Source organism: Martes martes (genome assembly GCF_963455335.1).
Source record: "Martes martes genome assembly, chromosome: 8".
Taxonomy (NCBI): domain Eukaryota; kingdom Metazoa; phylum Chordata; class Mammalia; order Carnivora; family Mustelidae; genus Martes; species Martes martes.
The window spans coordinates 76,104,997-76,124,095 of NC_137895.1; the positions used below are offsets into that span (position 1 = coordinate 76,104,997).

At 38.5% G+C, this 19,099-nt stretch overlaps 1 protein-coding gene across 1 annotated transcript in view; it reads right to left on the reverse strand.

Moving 5' to 3' along the window:
• The window catches only part of SLC2A13 (solute carrier family 2 member 13), a gene marked incomplete at its 3' end in the record, with an annotated part of 373,708 nt that overhangs the window by 70,044 nt on the left and 284,565 nt on the right, over positions 1–19,099 (reverse strand). The window contains exon 7 of the mRNA XM_080811884.1: positions 3,410–3,535. Coding sequence (XP_080668010.1) covers positions 3,410–3,535 — 126 coding nt within the window. The remainder of the gene's footprint in view (positions 1–3,409; positions 3,536–19,099) is intronic.

A 19,099-nucleotide genomic window follows, 5' to 3' on the forward strand; every position in this document is an offset into this window, starting at 1 on the left:
ATTTATTTATTTGACAGAGATCACAAGTAGGCAGAGAGGCAGGCAGAGAGAGAGGAGGAAGCAGGCTCCCTGCTGAGCAGAGAGCCTGATGTAGGGCTCGATCCCAGGACCCTAGGATCATGACCTGAGCCAAAGGCAGAGGCTTAACCCACTGAGCTACCCAGGTGCCCCTGTAATTGTATATTTAAAATGTTGTTTGGATTTTCGGTCAAAGACCCCATAATTTATTTCTAGTTCTTTGCAGTAATTCCCTAATAAAATGATTAGTGACAATAGCATAATGATTAATAATGTTACATTATACTTTATAGCTTCTAGGAGATACAAGTAATTAACAGATTTCATTGCCTTCATCAGTTCTATGAGGCAGACAGAATGAGAGAATATTATTCTTTTTATGGGAATTTAGAATACATAAGAGTTTAAGGGCATATCAAATAATATTTACGTATTTCCTGTGTCCATGGATACATGGATATGAGTAGGAGTTCATAAATGTGGGGAATATTTATTCTATACAGTATTTCATTTATGTGCCTACTACAAACCAATGTAATCTGTCAGAAAGAGAAAAGTTTATTGCTTCCTAGACTGGTTACATCTCAATGATCACCAACTTTAATCATTACTTTGCTTAATTGTACTAAACTCCTGGAATGTACTCAAAGAAAACAATAGTTGCATGAAAGAATTTAAAGTGGTATTAATTTATTTTGACTTGAAAATTTTCTCTTACTTAAGTTTCTGAGTTTGAAAATTACCAGTTAATAGGCAATGGGAGAATTGCTTTGGAAATATGTAGGAACCTCTTTCTCAAGAGCTAACCTTCTATAGTCTAGGACAGGATAGGGTCTGGATCTGAATTTCCTAAAGCCTAGGCTTGAATGCTTTCTTCCTTAAGTTTGTGAAACATACAATTGCAATGTTTTGTGCTGCCTTTATCAGGTCATGCTGAAAAGTAATATAGCTGTGAAAATCAGTTTCAAAGACCAGTTTAAAAGAATTGCAGCCATTGATTATAAATGCACTCACTCTGTAAGTTTAAAAATAAAACTTACTCTTTTGCTTTGCAAAAGCTTATTATTTTGGTGTAAGTCCCAATAGTTTATTTTTGCTTTTGTTTCCCTTGCTTGAAGAGACATACCCATAAATATTGCTAAGGCTGATGTCAGATTATGGCCTATGGTTTCTTCTAGTTATTTTATGGCTTCAGGTCTCATATTTAGGTTTTTAATCCATCTGGAGTTTATTTTTTGTGTGTGGCATATGACAGTGGTCCAATTTCATTCTTTTCCATGTAGCTGTCCAGTTTTCCCAACACCACTCATTGAAGAGACTCCTTTCCCCACTGTACATTCTTGCCTCCGTTGTCATACATTAATCGACCATAAAAACATGGGGCTATTTCTGGACTCTATCCTGTTTCACTGATCTATGTGTCTATTTTTGTGCCACACTGTTTTGATTACTACAGCTTTGTAATATACCTTCAAACCTGGGATTGTGATACCTCCAGCTATGCTTGTTTTTCTCAAGATTGCTTTGACTCTTAGAAGTCTTTTGTGATTCCACATAAATTTTAGGATTATTTGTCTAGTTCTGTGAAAAATGCAACTGGTATTTTAATGGAAATTACAATGAATCTGTAGATTGCTTTGGATAGTATGGACTGTTTAAAGACATTAATTCTTTCAATCCATAAGCATAACATAACTTTCTTTTTGTCTATATCATCTTTGATTTATTTCATCATTGTCTCAGTTTTCATAGTACAGGTCTTTCATCTCCTTGTTTAAATTTATTTTAAGGTTTTTAATTTTTTTTGAGGCAACTGTAAATAGAACTGTTTTCCTTTCTTTCTGCTACTTGGTTATTAGTGTATAAAAATGCAAGAGATATCAGTATATTAATTTTGTATGATGCAACTTCACAGAATTCATTTATCAGTTTTAGTAGTTTTTTTGGTGGGGAGTTTAGGGTTTCTATATATAGTATCATGACACCTACAAATGATGGCAGTTTTCCTCCTCACCAATTTGGATGTCTTTTATTTCTTTTTCTTGTCCGACTGCTGCAATTAGGATTTCTAGTACTGGGTTGAATAAAAGTAGTGAGAGTGAACATCCTTGTCTTGCTCCTGATCTTAGAGGAAAAGCTTTCAGTTTTCAACACTGAGTATGATGTTATCTTTGGGTTTTCCATATGTAGACTTTACTAGTTTGAGGTATGTTCCCTTTAAACCCACTTTGTCTAAAGTTTTTATCATGAACAAATGCATTTTGTCAAATTTTTTTTTCTGCATCTATTGAAATAATCATATGGTTTCTATCCTTCCTCTTGTTAATGTGATTTATCACAATGAATGGTTTAGAGCATTGAACTATGCTTGCATCCTTGGGATAAAAGCTTTTCCATAGCAAAGGAAACCATCAGCAAAGCAAAAAGGCAATCTAGTAAAAGGGGGCAGACATCTGCAAATGATACCCCTGATAAAGGGTTAACATCCATGACACATAAAGAACTTACACAACTCAATACCAAAAACCAATGTGAAGTTAAAAACAAAAATGGGACAAGCACCTACACAGACATTTTTTCCAAGAAGACATCCAGATGGCCAACAGACACATGAAAAGATGCTCAATATCAATAATCTTCAGGGAAATGCTAATCAAACCCACAATGAGATAATACCTCACACCTGTGAGATGGCTAGTATGAAAAAATAAGATATAGCAAGTATTGATGAATACGTGGAGAAAAGGGAACCATCGTGCCCTGTTTGCAGGAACGGAAATTGTGCAGCCCACTATGAAAAACATGGAGTTTCCTCAAAAAACTAAAATAGTTGATCCAGTTATTCCTCTACAAGGTAATCACCCAAAGAAAACAAAAACACTAATTTGAAAAGATAGATATATGTACCCATATGTTTATAGCAGCATTATTTACAATAGTCAAGATATGGAAGCAGCCTGAGTGTCCCAAATAGTTGACTGGATGAAGACAGGGCATACACCTGACAATGGAATACTCCTCAGACATAAAAAAATGAGATCTTGCCATTTGTGACAACATGGATGGACCACATCGGTATTATACTAAGTGATTTCAGTCAGAGAAAGACAAATACCATATGATTTCACAAATGCAGAATCTAAAAACCAACAAATGAACAAACTAACAAAAACCCAACTCTTAAATACAGAGAACAAACTGGTGGTTGCCTGAGGGGAGGCTGACTGATGGATGAAGGAAATATGTGAATAGGATTAAAAGGTATAAACTTCAGTTATAAAATAAATCACACAGATGAAATATATAGCATAGGGAATATATTCAATAATAAAACAAGATCTCGTTCTGAAATTCTATTTTGTGTTCTTATGGTGTATAAGGGGTGACATACCTGCCCCAGGCTGCCTCATTTGTAGATGCCTTATTAACTGGAACACAGGAGGAGTCAATGACAGTTGATTTGTTCATCTTGTAGCAGAAACCACAGTCTGGATCCAACATACATTCGTTACAGTAACTGTAAAATAAGAAGAGTTACATCATGTTAGAGACAACTGGTATTCTTCCACATTTTCCACAGTGCTTTGCAGGAAGCTTGGGGCCATGGCACTCATGTTAGCCATAGCAAAGGGACACGTGCTGAGCCTGCTGGGAGCTGGCAAGTCTCCCCCACCCATCCCTCTCCTGGCTACAGCAACAGCAGGAGCTGCTCTGAGATGGAGGGAGGCTTGGATCTAAGACACTAGGTGTAAAAGACCCCAAGCTGCCCCTCAGCAAATTAACATTTGCTTTTCTAAGCCACTGAGCTTTGTTACCAAAGCATGGACTGGCCCACTGTGACCCAGCAGAGTGGTTCCAAATTGTATCATAGCATTTATTTTTCTTAACTGTCTTCATTATGCACCATAGCTTTTAAAACTGGAAAATATACAATACATATACTGAAATAGAAAATTTCAAAGAATGAAAAATATTACACCTGAATAAAAAAGTTAAAAACAAAAACACCACCACTCCAATAATGGTCTCTGTTAACATCTTGGTAGGACATCTGTATTATTAAATCTACACTGAGTATCAACTATATGCTTTGTTTAATTTAAATAAGCTGGCATAGGAAAAAAGGCTAACTTTTCTCTAAGTTAATTATATCTATTGGCTGGATCATAGAGTCATAATCAATTAATTATTGCTCAGAAAACAGCAGTGTCCTAACTGCTGAAAACTCTAAAGAGGCAAAATCCTTTAGAGGGCAGGGTTTTCCAACTGAAGTCTACAAAGTACTTGTAAATGTCTTTTCTTGCTGTCAAACTCATTTGCCAGACAATTCTGGAGTACCTCAAATATGGCAGGCACACACAGGGCATTGCAGACACTAAGATGAATAGAACAAATTCCCTGCTCTTGGGTAGATAAAAGGCAGGGACAGAGACAGAAATACAAATAAATAATGGCAGTGTAATAGATATTAGTGTGAACTACTCTAAGGACAGAGGCCTGTTCATTTGCCTGTAAGAGCTGGGGATGGTTTGGGAGGCGATATTTGACGCAGATCATAAAAGAAATTTACCAGGCAAAGAGGCAGAGGGCAGAGCATTTCAGAGGACTGCGTATTCAAAAAAGTAAAGATCAGTCAGCACTGACCTATTATTGACTGTGTACAAGTAATTACACAACGGGGTGTGGGCGAGAAACAGGGTAAGTACTATGGCCAGGCATCCAAAAAAGAGGTGAATCCTCAAAATCAGAATACTTCTTTGATTATTTTAGCTAAATGGGAAAACACTGGCATTGTTTAAACACAAGACGATCATTTCAGCCTCCTTCTGTAAACTATCTCTCTGCAAACAGCCATCCTTAATTTTAAATGAGACTTCAGACCCCTTGAGGCATAGCTTGGAGATACTGTGGATTCAGTTCCAGACTGCTGCAATGAAGCAAGTATCACAATAAATGACTTTTTTGGTTTCCTGATGCATATAAAAGTCATGTTTACTCTATATTGTAGTCTACTGCAGGTGCAACAGCATTATATTAAAAAAAAAAAAAACCCCAATGTACATATCTTAATTTAAAAATACTTGATTGCTAAAAAATGCTACCATCACCTGAACGCTCAGCAAGTCATAATCACTGATCACAGATCACCCTAACAAACAGTAATGAAAAAGTTTGAAATCTTGTGAGATTTACTAAAACATGACAGATACAAAGTGAGCAAATGCTGCTGGAAAAATAGTGCTGACAGCCTTGCTTGATGGGCCGCTGCTGCAAAACTCCAATTTGTAAAAAACACAATACTCGTGAAATGCAGTAAAGTGAAGCACAGGGAAATGAGGTATGCCTAGACTGAAGGCAAAAGAGAGGCCTTTGACCTTCTACTGAAAGGTCCATATACTTCAGAGAGGTGATACAGCATTGTAAACATAAAAAGGTCCACACCCGTGATAAGCAAAATAACAGGACAGGAAGCGTTGGAAGTACTGTGGGCTTCCGGCTTTCACAACTAGACAGGGCTAACTTGGAAGGTAAGGGAATTCCTACAAGTACTCTGTTGGTTTCTTCCACCCAAGTGAGGCAGAATCTAACAGTCCTGATGTTTCTGGTGGCTTTAAAAGATACTTATTTGGAAAAGGTCAACTCATCCAAATGTAGAGAAATGACTCTATTTTTAAAAAATAAGTAATTCCTATAACAGGCCAAGAAAAAGTAATGATGAAGGCCAACAGTTACCAAGAACCTACCACACGGGCACATCAAACATCATGAGGTATCTTTGATAATGGTGATAATGGTTTCCCTCCTCCATCACTCATTCATTCATTTGACTCTGACCACATCCTTCCGTTCTTCCGGCTTGATTATAAATGATCCCACCTCTAGATCGTTCCTGGTGATTCGTTCAGTACAAGTATTTTCCACTTACTATATGCTAGGCACTATTCTGGGGGTTGGGCCACATCAGTAAACAGAACAGACTCCCCGCCCTCATGGAGCTATCTGTTAGACCTCCTGGTGACTCTGGTTCCTTGACTCCTCTACTTGCTCCCTATTCATTAGCTTTTTACTTTCTCTAGTTCCATCCTTATCTAGCTTATGGACCACGGACTAGCATTTCAACATCCTAAGTTTCCTTGCCCATTTATCTTTCATCTCACCCGATTAGCAAAAATCCTAGCCATATGTGAGCGTGAACACTTGCCTTTTCTATGCCTTCCCCACAGACCCAAATGCAGCTGAGGGAATCACACAACAGGGCAGCTCAGTAGTTCTCTCTAATATACTCCTACCAGCCTCCAAAGGATCCTCAATGGGCTGACATTACTAATAATTTTCTCTAGTCAACTCCATACACGGACTTTTCCAACCACATTATACAGGGACGGTTCTTCAAATCTCCAATGCCTTGTCCTTTTAGTCACTTCATATCCAGCTTCACCTCAAGTCCACCTTCACATAGAAAACAGATGGAAGTGGTATATATACTCTTCTTATACTCTTATTGCAAACACAGAAACAATCACACTTTCCTCTGCGCCAATTACGAGAAATTGTTGTTCTTCTCTATCTGGGCTTTCATTCCATTCCATCTCCTTAGGCCATTCCAGACCCTTTTGATTACCGCTCCTTCTTTCTCTTACATGTCTACTGTGTTAAGGTGGAAGATTAGCTTTTTGATTTGATATCTTTCTTCCTTTTTGCTGTAGGAAGTTGTAGCTATGAATTTCCCTCTGAACACTGCTATACTTCCATCTCATATTTGGAATGTTTGGACTTCATTTTCATTCATCTCAAAGAATTTTCTAATTTTCCTTGTGACTCCTTTGACCCCCCTGAATTAAGAAGCATTATTTAATTTTCATATATTCATGAATTTCCCCAAATTTTTTCTGTTAGCGATTTCCAGTTTCACTCCACTGTTAGTGGAAAACACATACTTAGTATGATTTCAGACCATTTAAAATTTATTGAGGCTTGTCTTGTGACCTGGCATATTATCTATCCCTGGAGGATGCTCCCTGCACAATGAAGGAGTGTATATTCTTTTGGTAGTGGAGTATTCTTGAAATGTCTGTTAGATCTGGATGGTTTGTAGTCACTACACTAATTTGGGGGGGGGTGTTTTAGATTCTCTTTCTTCTTTTTTTTAAATTTAAATTTTAGTTTACATACTATGCAATATTGTTTTCAGGAGTAGAATTCAGTAATTCATCTCTACATACAACACCGAGTGCTTATCACAAGTGCCTCCTTAATACCCATCACTCACCTAGCCCATCCTTCACCCACTTCCCTCCATCAACACTTAGTTTGTTCCCTATTTGTAAGAGTCTCTTATAGTTTGTTTCCCTCCTCTCCCTTCATATGTTCATCAATTTTCTTTCTTTTTTTAAAAAAATATTTTATTTATTTACTTACTTAATTAGCACAAACGGGAAGGGCAGAGGGAGAAAGAGAATCTCAAGAAGACACCACACTGATCATGGAGCAGGGCTCGATCCCAGGACCCCTGAGATCATGAGTTGAGCTGAAACCAAGAATCGGATGCTTAACATACTGCACCCCATCTATTTTCTTTCTTAAATTCCACATGAGTAGATCATATGGTATTTGTCTTTCTCTGATTTATTTCACTTAGCATAATACATTCTAGCTCCATCCACATCACTGTGAATGGTAAGATTTCATTCTTCCTGATGGCTGAGTAATATTCCATTACATATATATGTATGTATGTGTATGTATATGCATGTGTGTGTGTGTGTGTGTGTGTATGTATGTGTGTGTGTGTATATCTACAAATACACACACACACACATATACAACATCCCCACATGTTTATCCATTCATCAGTAGATGCACATTAGGGCGCTCTCCACAGTTTGGCTATTGTTGATAATAAAACATTGTGGTGCATATACCCCTTTGAATCCATATTTTTGTATCCTTTGGGTAAATTCCTAGTAGTGCAATTACTGGATCAAAAGGTAGTTCTATTTTTAACTTTTCGGGGAACCTCCATACTGTTTTCCACAGTGGCTACACAAGTTTGCATTCTTACCAACAGTGTAAGAGGGTTCCCCTTTCTCCTAATTCTCGCCAACATCTGTTTCCTGTATTGTTAATTTTAGCCATTCTGACAGGTGGAAGCTGGTCCCTCATCATGGTTTTGATTTGTATTTCCCTGATGATGAGTGATGTTGAGCATCATTTCACGTGTCTGTTAGCCATCTGGATGTCTTCTTTGGAAAAGTGTCTATTCATGTGTTTTGCCCATTTCTTAATTGGATTATTTGTTTTTTGGGCGCTGAGTTTGATAAGTTCTTTATAGATTTTGGATACTAACCCTTTATCTGATATGTTGTTTGCAAATATGTTCTTCCATTCCAGAGGCTGCCTTTTAGTTTTGTTTGATTGTTTTCTTCTTTGTGCAGAAGCTTTTTATCTTGATTTAGTCCCAAGAGTTCAGTTTTGCTTTTATTTCCCTTGCCTGTGGTAATGTGTCTAGTAAGAAGATGCTATGGCTGAGGTTAAAGAAGTTATTGCCTCTGTTTTCCTCTAGGATTCTGATGGTTTCACTGTCTCACATTTAGGACTTTTATCCATTTTGAATTTATTTTTGTGTGTGGTGTAAGAAAGCGGTTCAGTTTCATTCTTCTGCATGCTGCTGTCCAGTTTTCCCAACACCATTTGTTGAAGAGACTTTTTTCCATTGGATATTCTTTCCCCCTTTGTCAAAGATTAGTTGACCATATAGTTGTGGGTCTTGATACACTAATCTTAAAGCATCCTAGCCCCCTGTTTTCTAATAATCTGTGCAGTTCTGCTTAACTTTGTCACATCCTGAAAATTGTCATAATCTAGGACAGGGGTCAGCAAACTATAGCCCTTGAGACAAATCAGACCACCATCTGTTTTTGCAAATAAAGTTTTACTGGAACACAGCCATGCCCATTTGTTTACTTACTGTCTATGATGGCTCTCAAGCTTCAACAACAAAGCCAAGAAGTTTTAACAGGATCCATATGGCCTGCAAAGCCACAAATATTTACTATCTAATCCTTTACAGGAAGTTTGTTGATCCCTGATCTAGAACACATACTCTGATCCCATATGCATATTTCTCATTCCTTCCCTTCAAGCTCACTTCCTTACTCACTAGGACAACTGCTTTTCTACCTCAGAGATCTTTCGCATCCTTTCTTCTTGATCTTTCAGGCACTCCATGGTCTTTCATCCTTCTCTGTCAAACTTTCATGGGGAAATCTCCTTAACCACTCTCATAAGACAGTCCAAATCTTTGTATTTTGGTACTTCTATAGGTCACCTACAAACTTTTATGTTCGACACTTTCCAACCATCTTTCTTCTTTTCTTTCTTTATCTAGGTTGCTCTGTACTGGTGGAGAATTAACACAACCAGGCATACTGATAAAAGTACACATTCACAGTATTCAACCGCAGCTGGATCCTCACTGCTAATCAGGGCACGTTTACCTGTCCCTGGTCAGTGCCTTTACCCAACTCACACCTGATATCCCAAACACCCACAACTCTTCTCTAACCCAATCCTATCTCCCCCACCCGCACATGGAAGATGGCATTGTCTTGCTTGCGGTGAAAACTGAAGGAACTAGGTAGGAACATTCTCAGCTTTAAACTCAGACATGAACAAAGATCTCAGTAGCCAGGTCGATCATCAGCTCTTTTCTTCCAGGCTTTGCAAAAGGTCTTCCCTCCACCAGGGCTTTTAATCTCAACCCCTCTGGTCTTTACCTGCACCAATACCTTGTCCCATTGGTTATTTTCTTCTCCCCTTTCCAACCTCTCATAGAATATACCACAGAAAATGTGTAGGCTCAAGCCTTTCCTTACTGAAAAAAGTTGAGAAGCTGTCCTCCTGCTACTCCATACTTGTCCTCCATACTGGTTCATGTGGGTCACTCAGTAAAAAGAGGCCAAGTAGAAAACAGTATTCCATTTCTTTGCCACCATAGAGAGTCATTTGGACTAACAGTCACTCAGGCTTTCAGAAGCAGGATAAAATTTCCTACTACATTTTTAAGATTTTTATTTATTTATTTGATAGACAGAGATTACAAGTAGGCAGAGAGGCAGGCAGAGAGAGACGGTGGGGAAGCAGGCTCCCCGCCGAGCAGAGAGCCCAATGCGGGGCTCAATCCCAGGACCCTGAGATCATGACCCAAGCTGAAGGCAGAGGCCTAACCTACACTGAGCCACCCAGGTGCCCCTCCTACCACATTCTTGGCCTGAAATTCTTTTCATCATATAGACTATCTTCTGGCAAAATTCTCCCAAATGTAACAATATTTCTAACTTCAACTTGACATTTAGAAGGTAACACAAAACTTTAAATATCCTGGGGAATCTGCTAATTGACCTTTTACAGAGAGCATGTATCATAGCTGTGGCTCTAACAAATGGCATGAAAATGAGTAACATCTAGAAATGGCAATTCTTTATTCATGATTTACTCTTAAGACTTTCTTGAACATGACCTGATGAATTTATGTCACGTTTTATACATATAAAAGTTGAGAACTTAAATATAGTGGCACTAGATCAATGCTCATAAGGATATTCTAAGCACAGATGAAAACATTTTTGTGTGAAAGCAAACTGCCAAATTAGGCCCCATTTATCCTCTCTCACACTGTGACCTGGGGTGAGCTCTAAATTCCGGACTTCAAGTTTTCCATTTCAAGAGCACATGATCTCTAAGACTACCCAGGTGCAAGGTTCTACATGAAGGAAAAAAAAAAAAAGGAAGAAAGAAAAAGAAATACATATATGCTAACTCTTAATTCTCACAAGCTTCAACAGTGTAAAACACATTAAAACGCTGTGACATCTCACAAATATTTACTCTTGCATGCTGATTTCAAGGGCAGAAATTATAAGTGTGCTCTACTTGAAGAAACTAAATTTATAAAAGAAATGGATTAAGAAGGTCTTTACAAAAGGACTGCTGAATGAAACAAAATGAGGATACCTCCCTATTGATACAAAATATTTTAAATATCAGACAAATCAGTATGTAGTACAGTTGATGGAAATGGCCCTCCTCCTGTGTGTGTACCTAACTCCAGTGTTCTTTATTGACTGGTTTGCAAAACTGCCTGGGAGGCCTAACCCAAGGAAGAAGACCATGTTTATTAACTGTTATCTGCAACACCCCATTACAGGCTGGTTCCTTAAAATATGTTTATGGAATGAATCAAAGCATGGCAGCCCCATAAATCAAGGCATTACTGTAGGTTCATTAGCCTGTTCTGCCCATTTACAGAAAATAATTTTGGTAGGTATGTGGGTTGAAGTGAATATCTGAGTCATTTTTTGAATGCAACAGAAAGGTCAATCTGTTTGCCAGAGGGTTCCTTATTCTGAGCTCAGTTTTTAAACTGTGAGAGGCTACCATGGGCAATCTGCACACATTCAGTCCACAACCCAAATGAAACTGGTTAATAATTTTGATAGCTCACTTTCAGAAACACCAGCTAGAAGGGCTAAGTTCCTTGAAGCCTGAAGAAAAGAAAGCCACAGTAAGAGAGGGCCCTCTTTAAACTCGCATCCTGTGAAATCTCTTGGCAACAAGACATTATGATATTTAGAGATAATTTGTGGTAAATACGTGTACCTAGAATTCATGCTATTGTTTGCGACTGTGGATATTTTCACTTGGGAATGATGCTGCTCTTCTAGAAATTGCTAGGGAAACTGAATGCAGAGCATACTAGACACTCTAACAGAGGGGAAAATATATAACCTAAGTAATCATTACAATTAGAACCAAACGGTTCATTTCTTGCTAGTTGAAGGGAAGGAAGATTTAAGTTTCCAATCTCTGACCTTTCTAGAAAGGGTGAAAAATAAGTGTTCATGTATTTAGAAAACGGGTCCTGAAACTTGAAAATGTTTCCAATTAAAGTAAAAAAGAGCAGAATAAGAGGCAGCTTCGTGTCTAAGGGGGAGAAGAGACAGTCTATTTTCATTTAATCAATTGTTTACATGTTTCACATGGTGCCAGGGACTTAACCGAAGGTGCCCTCTTCTCTCTCCTCAGCAAATCTTTAAAAAATTGATTTGGGTTAATTTAGAACATTTTTAGTTTCTATTCTGTGAAGTGGAGTGTGAACTCAGCCCTCTAGAAAATGGTCCATTTGTTTTTAAGTATGTGTCATTAAACCCAATGAGATGGAGCATTAGGAACAGTGTTTGGTCTGAAAATGCCTCCCTCTGGCAGGGCCCAGCTGGCAGACAATCCGCGGTGGCAAACGTGGCCAGGAGGGTGAGCCGCCGGCTCGGGCCCACTTCCATCCTCTGCGAGGAACCGTGTTCACTCGCTTGTTCCTCACGCATGAATTTTGCACCCCACTTTGTGCAATAATGTCACTCCATGTCCTGTGATAGCTACTCTAAACTTCCCCCCCACAACTGTCCTGCTGCTTTCGGCAGGTGACTTGGAACCAAATCAGCCAGAGACCATCCCTTGGGGGCTGGGAGTGGGTGGTTTGTGAGGACAACAGCCGGCCTTGTGTAGCCCTCTGCAGGACTGGGTCTCTCTGTGAGTACTACAAACAGAACTCAGGGACACCTGCCTTCTTTCTTGGCCAGCGTGTGGATGTCAGGTGACCCCTCTCCCTTATCTGGACTGTGTAAGTAGGGAACTTGTGAGAATTTTTTAAAAAAAGATTTTATTTATTTATTTGACAGAGAAAGACAAAGGGAGAGTGGGAACACAAGCAGGGGGAGTGGGAGAGGCAGAAACAGGCTTCCTGCGGAGCAGGGAGCCCAATGGGGGGCTCTATCCCAGGACCCTGGGATCATGACCTGAGCTGATGGCAGACGCTTAATGACTGAGCCACCCAGGTGCCTGGAACTTGTGAGAAATTAAAAAAAACAAAATTCTGGGGCGGTTTAAGTTATTACTTGGAAATTATTTTAAAAATCTGGAGAGCTACTGGCACTGACTTCATGAAGTGAGTCGTGCCTCACCACTCCAGGGAAGCTGCTCTGCGGTTGCCAGGGGTGGTCTTATTGTTAACTTTGGGCACTTTTCTAATCTCAATGTACTGTTCTGTCATAAATTTTCCTACAATGTTTCCCTCGTTCCTGGCACTTCCCTACCCCTTAACACTACTCCCTTTATGTTTCTTCCTTTCCTCAGACTGCTGCTTCCTAGTCTTCTCCTTCTCCTCTTGATCATTTCTGCTTTGCTTCTGTTCTTGGCAGTGCTCCTTCACTCTGTACATTTTGCTGGCAAGCATCACCCTTATGTGACCTTTACTATCACCGACATGCTGAGACTCCATGACCTGTTTCTCCAGTTTGCTTCCCTTCCCTAAGTGCCAGGCCTGTACTTCCAACTGCCCAATTTTCTGGATGTTTCATAAGTACCTCAAACTCAACACCCCTAGACCTCAGTCATTGGGTTTCCTGTCAAACCTACTTTTCTTTTGTGTTTCACAACTTAAAAACCTGAGTGTGATCCAGAATGCCCACACTTAAATAGCCATAAGTCCCTCAAGTCTGTCCCCAAAGTGTGTATAGTTCCTCTGTGCCCCTTCCTTACCACCTCTCATCTCAGTGCTTCCAACTGTCTTCTAACATGTCCTCCTGCCCCCAGACAAGGTCCACTCCATCTTCTCTACTGCCTTAAATCTCACCTGATCAGATCTCTCTCCTATTTATACCCAGCAGTAATGTCCCGCTGTCCGTGTGATGAAGATCAAATTCCTTACTATGGCACAATCCACCCCTCTCATCGAGGCAATCTTTTCTTGCTATTTCTCCCCAGGTGCCTTGGGCTCTAGCCCGTCCATATGAACTGCAGGAGTCAGGGGGAGGACATGCTCTTAGGCTTTTCCCTATTGTTTTCTCTGTTTGGACTATTACTTTCCACCTTTATATTCCCACACGTTTCCTTCAAGACCCACATTTGGCATCACCTCCTCTGTAAAACTTTTGGACCCTAGCAAAATTAGATATGTCACTATGCTGTCAGAGGCTCACAGAAGTCTACTATCACTGTCCGTCACGTTATATCTCTAAGAGTTTATGATATGTTTGCCCTCTCTTCCTGCACTGTGACCTTCTCAAGGGAGAGAGATTTGTCTTGCACATCTTTTATTCCTAGTGATTTCCATTTTACCTGACAGACAAATATTCAAGAGATACCTGCTGAGTAAGTAAAGTGAAGAATGAATGTCACTTATACTGACAACAGATTTACGAGTTCTCTCTGCAGTTCTGTTACACAGGTTACACCTTGCTCCCTCTATGTTGGTCCATGAGATCACACGATCGAGGCTTGAATCAAGCTGTGAACTGTTCCTTACAATTAATTCATGGCTCTCTGATCAAATCCATACACAAATGGATTATGGACCATAGTTTTATTTCCAGATACCTGGAATGTAGTCCAGTTTCTCATCTCTTCCCCTTAGAAAGTGAGGCTAAGAAAGAATACAATGGATTCCTGAACTGGATGCAAAAGATTCACAGCAGTAAGGCTGGCAGACTAAAACCAATCATGAGCTCTTGGTTTTTGGTATACTATTAAAGGGGGGTGAATTTAACCTATTTCTCAGAGCCAGGTTTCTTTCCTTCCATTCCCTCTGTTGCTTTTTAACATTTATTGGTACTTTAGGTTCTAATTTCTTATAACTGTCTAATTTGTTATGAATTCTTGGACTAGTTCTCCCATTTTATCTCAGAAAATTTCACAATAAACTCTCTAAAGGGGAGGTAAAAAGAAGAGAGCTCTGTCAAGCCTGTCTCTTGCAACAGGGCTAAGTATTTCCTATTATACTACATGAACCTTTGGTTAACATACTTAAAGACACAAATCTCAACTTCAACTCTGCAAATATAAAATGGAACGTATGTGTATATGTTTGTATATGTAAATGTGTGTATTTAGGTAAATAAACTTGTGTATTACATAAACAAACATACATTTATATGCAATTTTTTTAGGTAATAAATTGAGAGTAAGTACACAGTTTTATCTGTTACTTTAACATCTTTGCCATTTGAAAACATCATATGAGCCTGTTTTATGTCTTTGTGGCTGTATCTGTGTAAATACTGATGTGTCCCTAAAAAGTTTTATAACACACACTCCCGTTATGCATTTCACTAGGCACACCTACGTGATAGGAGCTGCTGATTTCTGCATAGTGCTCCTAACACTACCTCTTTTATTTATTGAGAACTTGCTGATATTTCAAGGCATAGGGTGGGTAGAGGGTTCCTCATTAATGTCACAATTGGATCACAGTGACAACTATGAGAACATTACACTGAGGGATACTTTCTTTGATTAGCATTGCACTATTTTTAAATATAATGGTAAATTCTTAATAGTGAGCACCTCATAAATATCTTTCCATTCACAGAAACCATAATCATAAATATTGCCTCTTCTGAAACTTTTTGAAATTAGAAAATAAAAGTTTAAAAGCAAGTCAGGTTATCCCTTTCAGAAGACATAACATTCTCTGATTTCTCTTTCTGCTGCTTCATTACTGGTGTATAGAAACGCAACAGATTTCTCTACACTGATTTTGTATCCTGCTACTCAAAGCAATCTATATATTCAAAGCAAGCCCTATCAAAATACCACCAGCATTTTTCGCATACCTAGAACAAAAAATCCTTAAATTTGTATGGAACCACAAAAGACCCCAAATAGCCAAAGCAATCTTGAAAAGGTAAAGCAAAGCTGGAAGCGTCACTATTCGAGACATCAAGCTCTATTACACAGCTGTCATCATCAAGACAGTATGGTACTGGCACAAAAGCAGACACACCGATCAATGGAATAGAATAAAAAACCCAGAAATGGACCCTCAACTATATGGTCAACTAATTTTTGCTGATGCAGGAAAGAATATCCAGTGTAAAAAAATACAGTCTCTTCAACAACAGTGTTGGGAAGACTAGACAGCAACATGCAAAAGAACAAAACTGGACCACTTTCTTACACTACACACAAAAATAAATTCAAAATGGATGAAGGACCTAAATGTGAGACAGGAATCCATCAAAATCCTAGAAAAGAACACAGGTAGCAACCTCTTCAACATCGGCCTTACCAACTTCTTAACAGATAAGTCTCCAAAGGCAAGGGAAAAAAAGTAAAAATGAACTGCTGGGACTTTGTTAAGATAAAAATATTCTGCATGGCAAAGGAAACAATCAACAAAACTAAAAGGTAAGCACTGGAATGGGAGAAGATATTTACTAATAACATATCTGATAAAGGGTTAGTTTCTAAAATCTACAAAGAATTTATCAAACTCGGGGCACCTGGGTGGCTCAGTGGGTTAAGCCGCTGCCTTTGGCTCAGGTCATGACCTCAGGGTCCTGGGATCGAGTCCCGCATCGGGCTCTCTGCTCAGCAGGGAGCCTGCTTCCCTCTCTCTATCTCTGCCTGCCTCTCTGCCTACTTGTGATCTCTCTCTGTCAAATAAATAAATAAAATCTTAAAAAAAAAAAAAAAGAATTTATCAAACTCAACACCCAAAAAACCAATAATCCAGTCAAGAAATGGGCAAAACACATGAATAGACACTTTTCTGAAGAGGACATCCAGATGGCTAACAGACACCTGAAATGATGCTCAACATCACTCATCATCAGAGAAATACAAATTAAAACCACCATAGATACCACCTCACACCTGTCAGAACGGCTAAAGTTAACAACACAGGAAACGACAGATGTTGGTGAGGATGTGGAGAAAGGGGAATCCTCTTGCACTGTTGGTGAGAATGCAAACTTGTGCAGCCACAATGGAACACAGTATGGAGGTTCCTCAAAAAGTTAAAAATAGAACTATCCCACAATCCAGCAATTGCACTGGATACAAAAATACAGATTCTAAGGGGCACATGCACCCTGATGTATTATAGCAGCATTATCAACAATCGTTAAACTACGGAGAGGGCCCAAATATCCACTGACTGAGGAATGGATAAAGAAGATGTGGTGTATGTGTGTGACACACACAATACATACAATGGAATATTACTCAGCTATCAAAAAGAACAAAATCTTGCCATTTGCAACAACGTGGATGGAGCCAGAGAGTATTATGCTATGTGAAATAAGTCACTCAGAGAAAGACAAATACCATATGATTTCCTCATATGTGGAATTTAAGAAACAAAACAAACGAGCAAAAGAAAACAAGAGAGAGAAAGAGAAACCAAGAAACAAACTCTTAACTACAGAGAACTCATGGTTATCAGAGGAGAAGCAGGTGGGGGGGTTGAAATAGGTGATGGGGATTAAGAGTACATTTACTGTGATGAGCACTGAATAATGTATAGAATTATTGAATCACTACTGTACACCTGAAACTAATATAACACTGTATATTAACAATGCCGGAATTAAAAAAAGTAAAATTAATTTTAAAAAGAAAAGTATGTATATTCTCTAGATTTTAGATGAAATGTTCTCTATTTATTAAGTCAGTCTGGTCTAACCTGTTGTTTAAAGTCAGTGTTTCCTTATTGATTTTCTGTCTGGATAATCTATCCATTGATGTAAGTGGGATATTAAAGTCCCCTAATATTAGTGTATTATTATCAATTTCTCCCTTTATATCTGCTAATTATTTGTGTTGTATATTTAGGTGCTCCTATGTTGGGTGCATACTGACAAATGTTATATCTTCTTAGATTAATCCTTTTATTACTATGTACTGCCCTTAATTTTTCTTATAGTCCTTGTTTTAAAGTCTGTTTTGTTTAATATGAGTATTGATACTTCAGCTTTCTTTTCATTTCCACATGCATGGGATATTCTCTTTTAAGCCCTTCACTTTCAGTCTGTGTCTTAAGATCTGAACTGAGTCTCTCACAGGCAACATATAAATGTATGTTGTTTTGGGGCTGTTTTTTGTTTTGTTTTGTTTTTTAAATCCATTCAGCCACTCTATGTCTTTTAACTGGAGCATTTAGTCCAAATTACATTTAAAATAATTGTTGACAGGTATGTACTTACTGCCATTTTGTTGTTTTCTGGTTGTTTTTTGTAGTTCTTCTTTGTTCCTTTCCTTGTTCCTTGCTCTCTCTCTCTGTGGGTTTTTTGTTGTTGTTGTTGTTGTTTTTAATTGTTATGTTTGGACTCCTCTCTCTTCACTTTTTGTATATCTAGTGTAGGTTTATCTTTGTTGTTACCATGAGATTCATACACACACACACACACTCCAATCTATTTTAAGCTGATAGTTGTGCAACTTCAAATGCACTCTAAAAGCACTAACTCTTGATCTCAGGGTCGTAAGTTCAAGACCCACAATGGGCACAGAGTCTACTTTAAAAAAGTAAGACAAAAGCACTACACTTCTCTCCTCCACCACATTTTATGTTTTTGATGTCATATTTTAGATCTTTTATTTTGTGTATCAATTATTTATTGGAGTTACAGCTGATTTTATTATTTTTGTCTTTTAATCTTAATTCTAGCTTTTTAAGTGACTAATCCACTGCTTTCACTATATATTGGCCTTTATCAGTGAGATTTCCTTCTTTCATACATTTTCTTATTTCTAGTTGTCCTTTTCTCTTCCACTTAAAGAAAATGCTTTAACATTTCTTGTAAGGCTGGTTTAGTGGTGATAAACTCCTTTAGGTTTTACTTGTCTGAAAAACTCTCTCCTTCAATTCTGAATGATAACCTTGCTGGTAGAATATTCTTGGTTTTGAGTTTTTTCCTTTCAGAACTTTAATTTTTTTTTTTTTTAAGATCGTATTTATTTATTTGAGAGAGAATGAGTGAGAGAGAGCATGAGAGAGGAGAAAGTCAGAGGGAGAAGCAGACTCCCCAAGGAGCTGGGAGCCCGATGCGGGACTCGATCCTGGAAGTCTGGGATCATGACCTGAGCCCAAGGCAGTCGCTCAACCAACTGAGCCACCCAGGCGCCCCTTCAGTACTTTAAATATATCCTGCTACTTCCTCTGACCTACAAAGTTCCTGCTGAAACCTCAGCTGATAGCTTATAGCATTTTCCCTGTATGTGACTATTTGTTTTTCTTTTGCAGCCA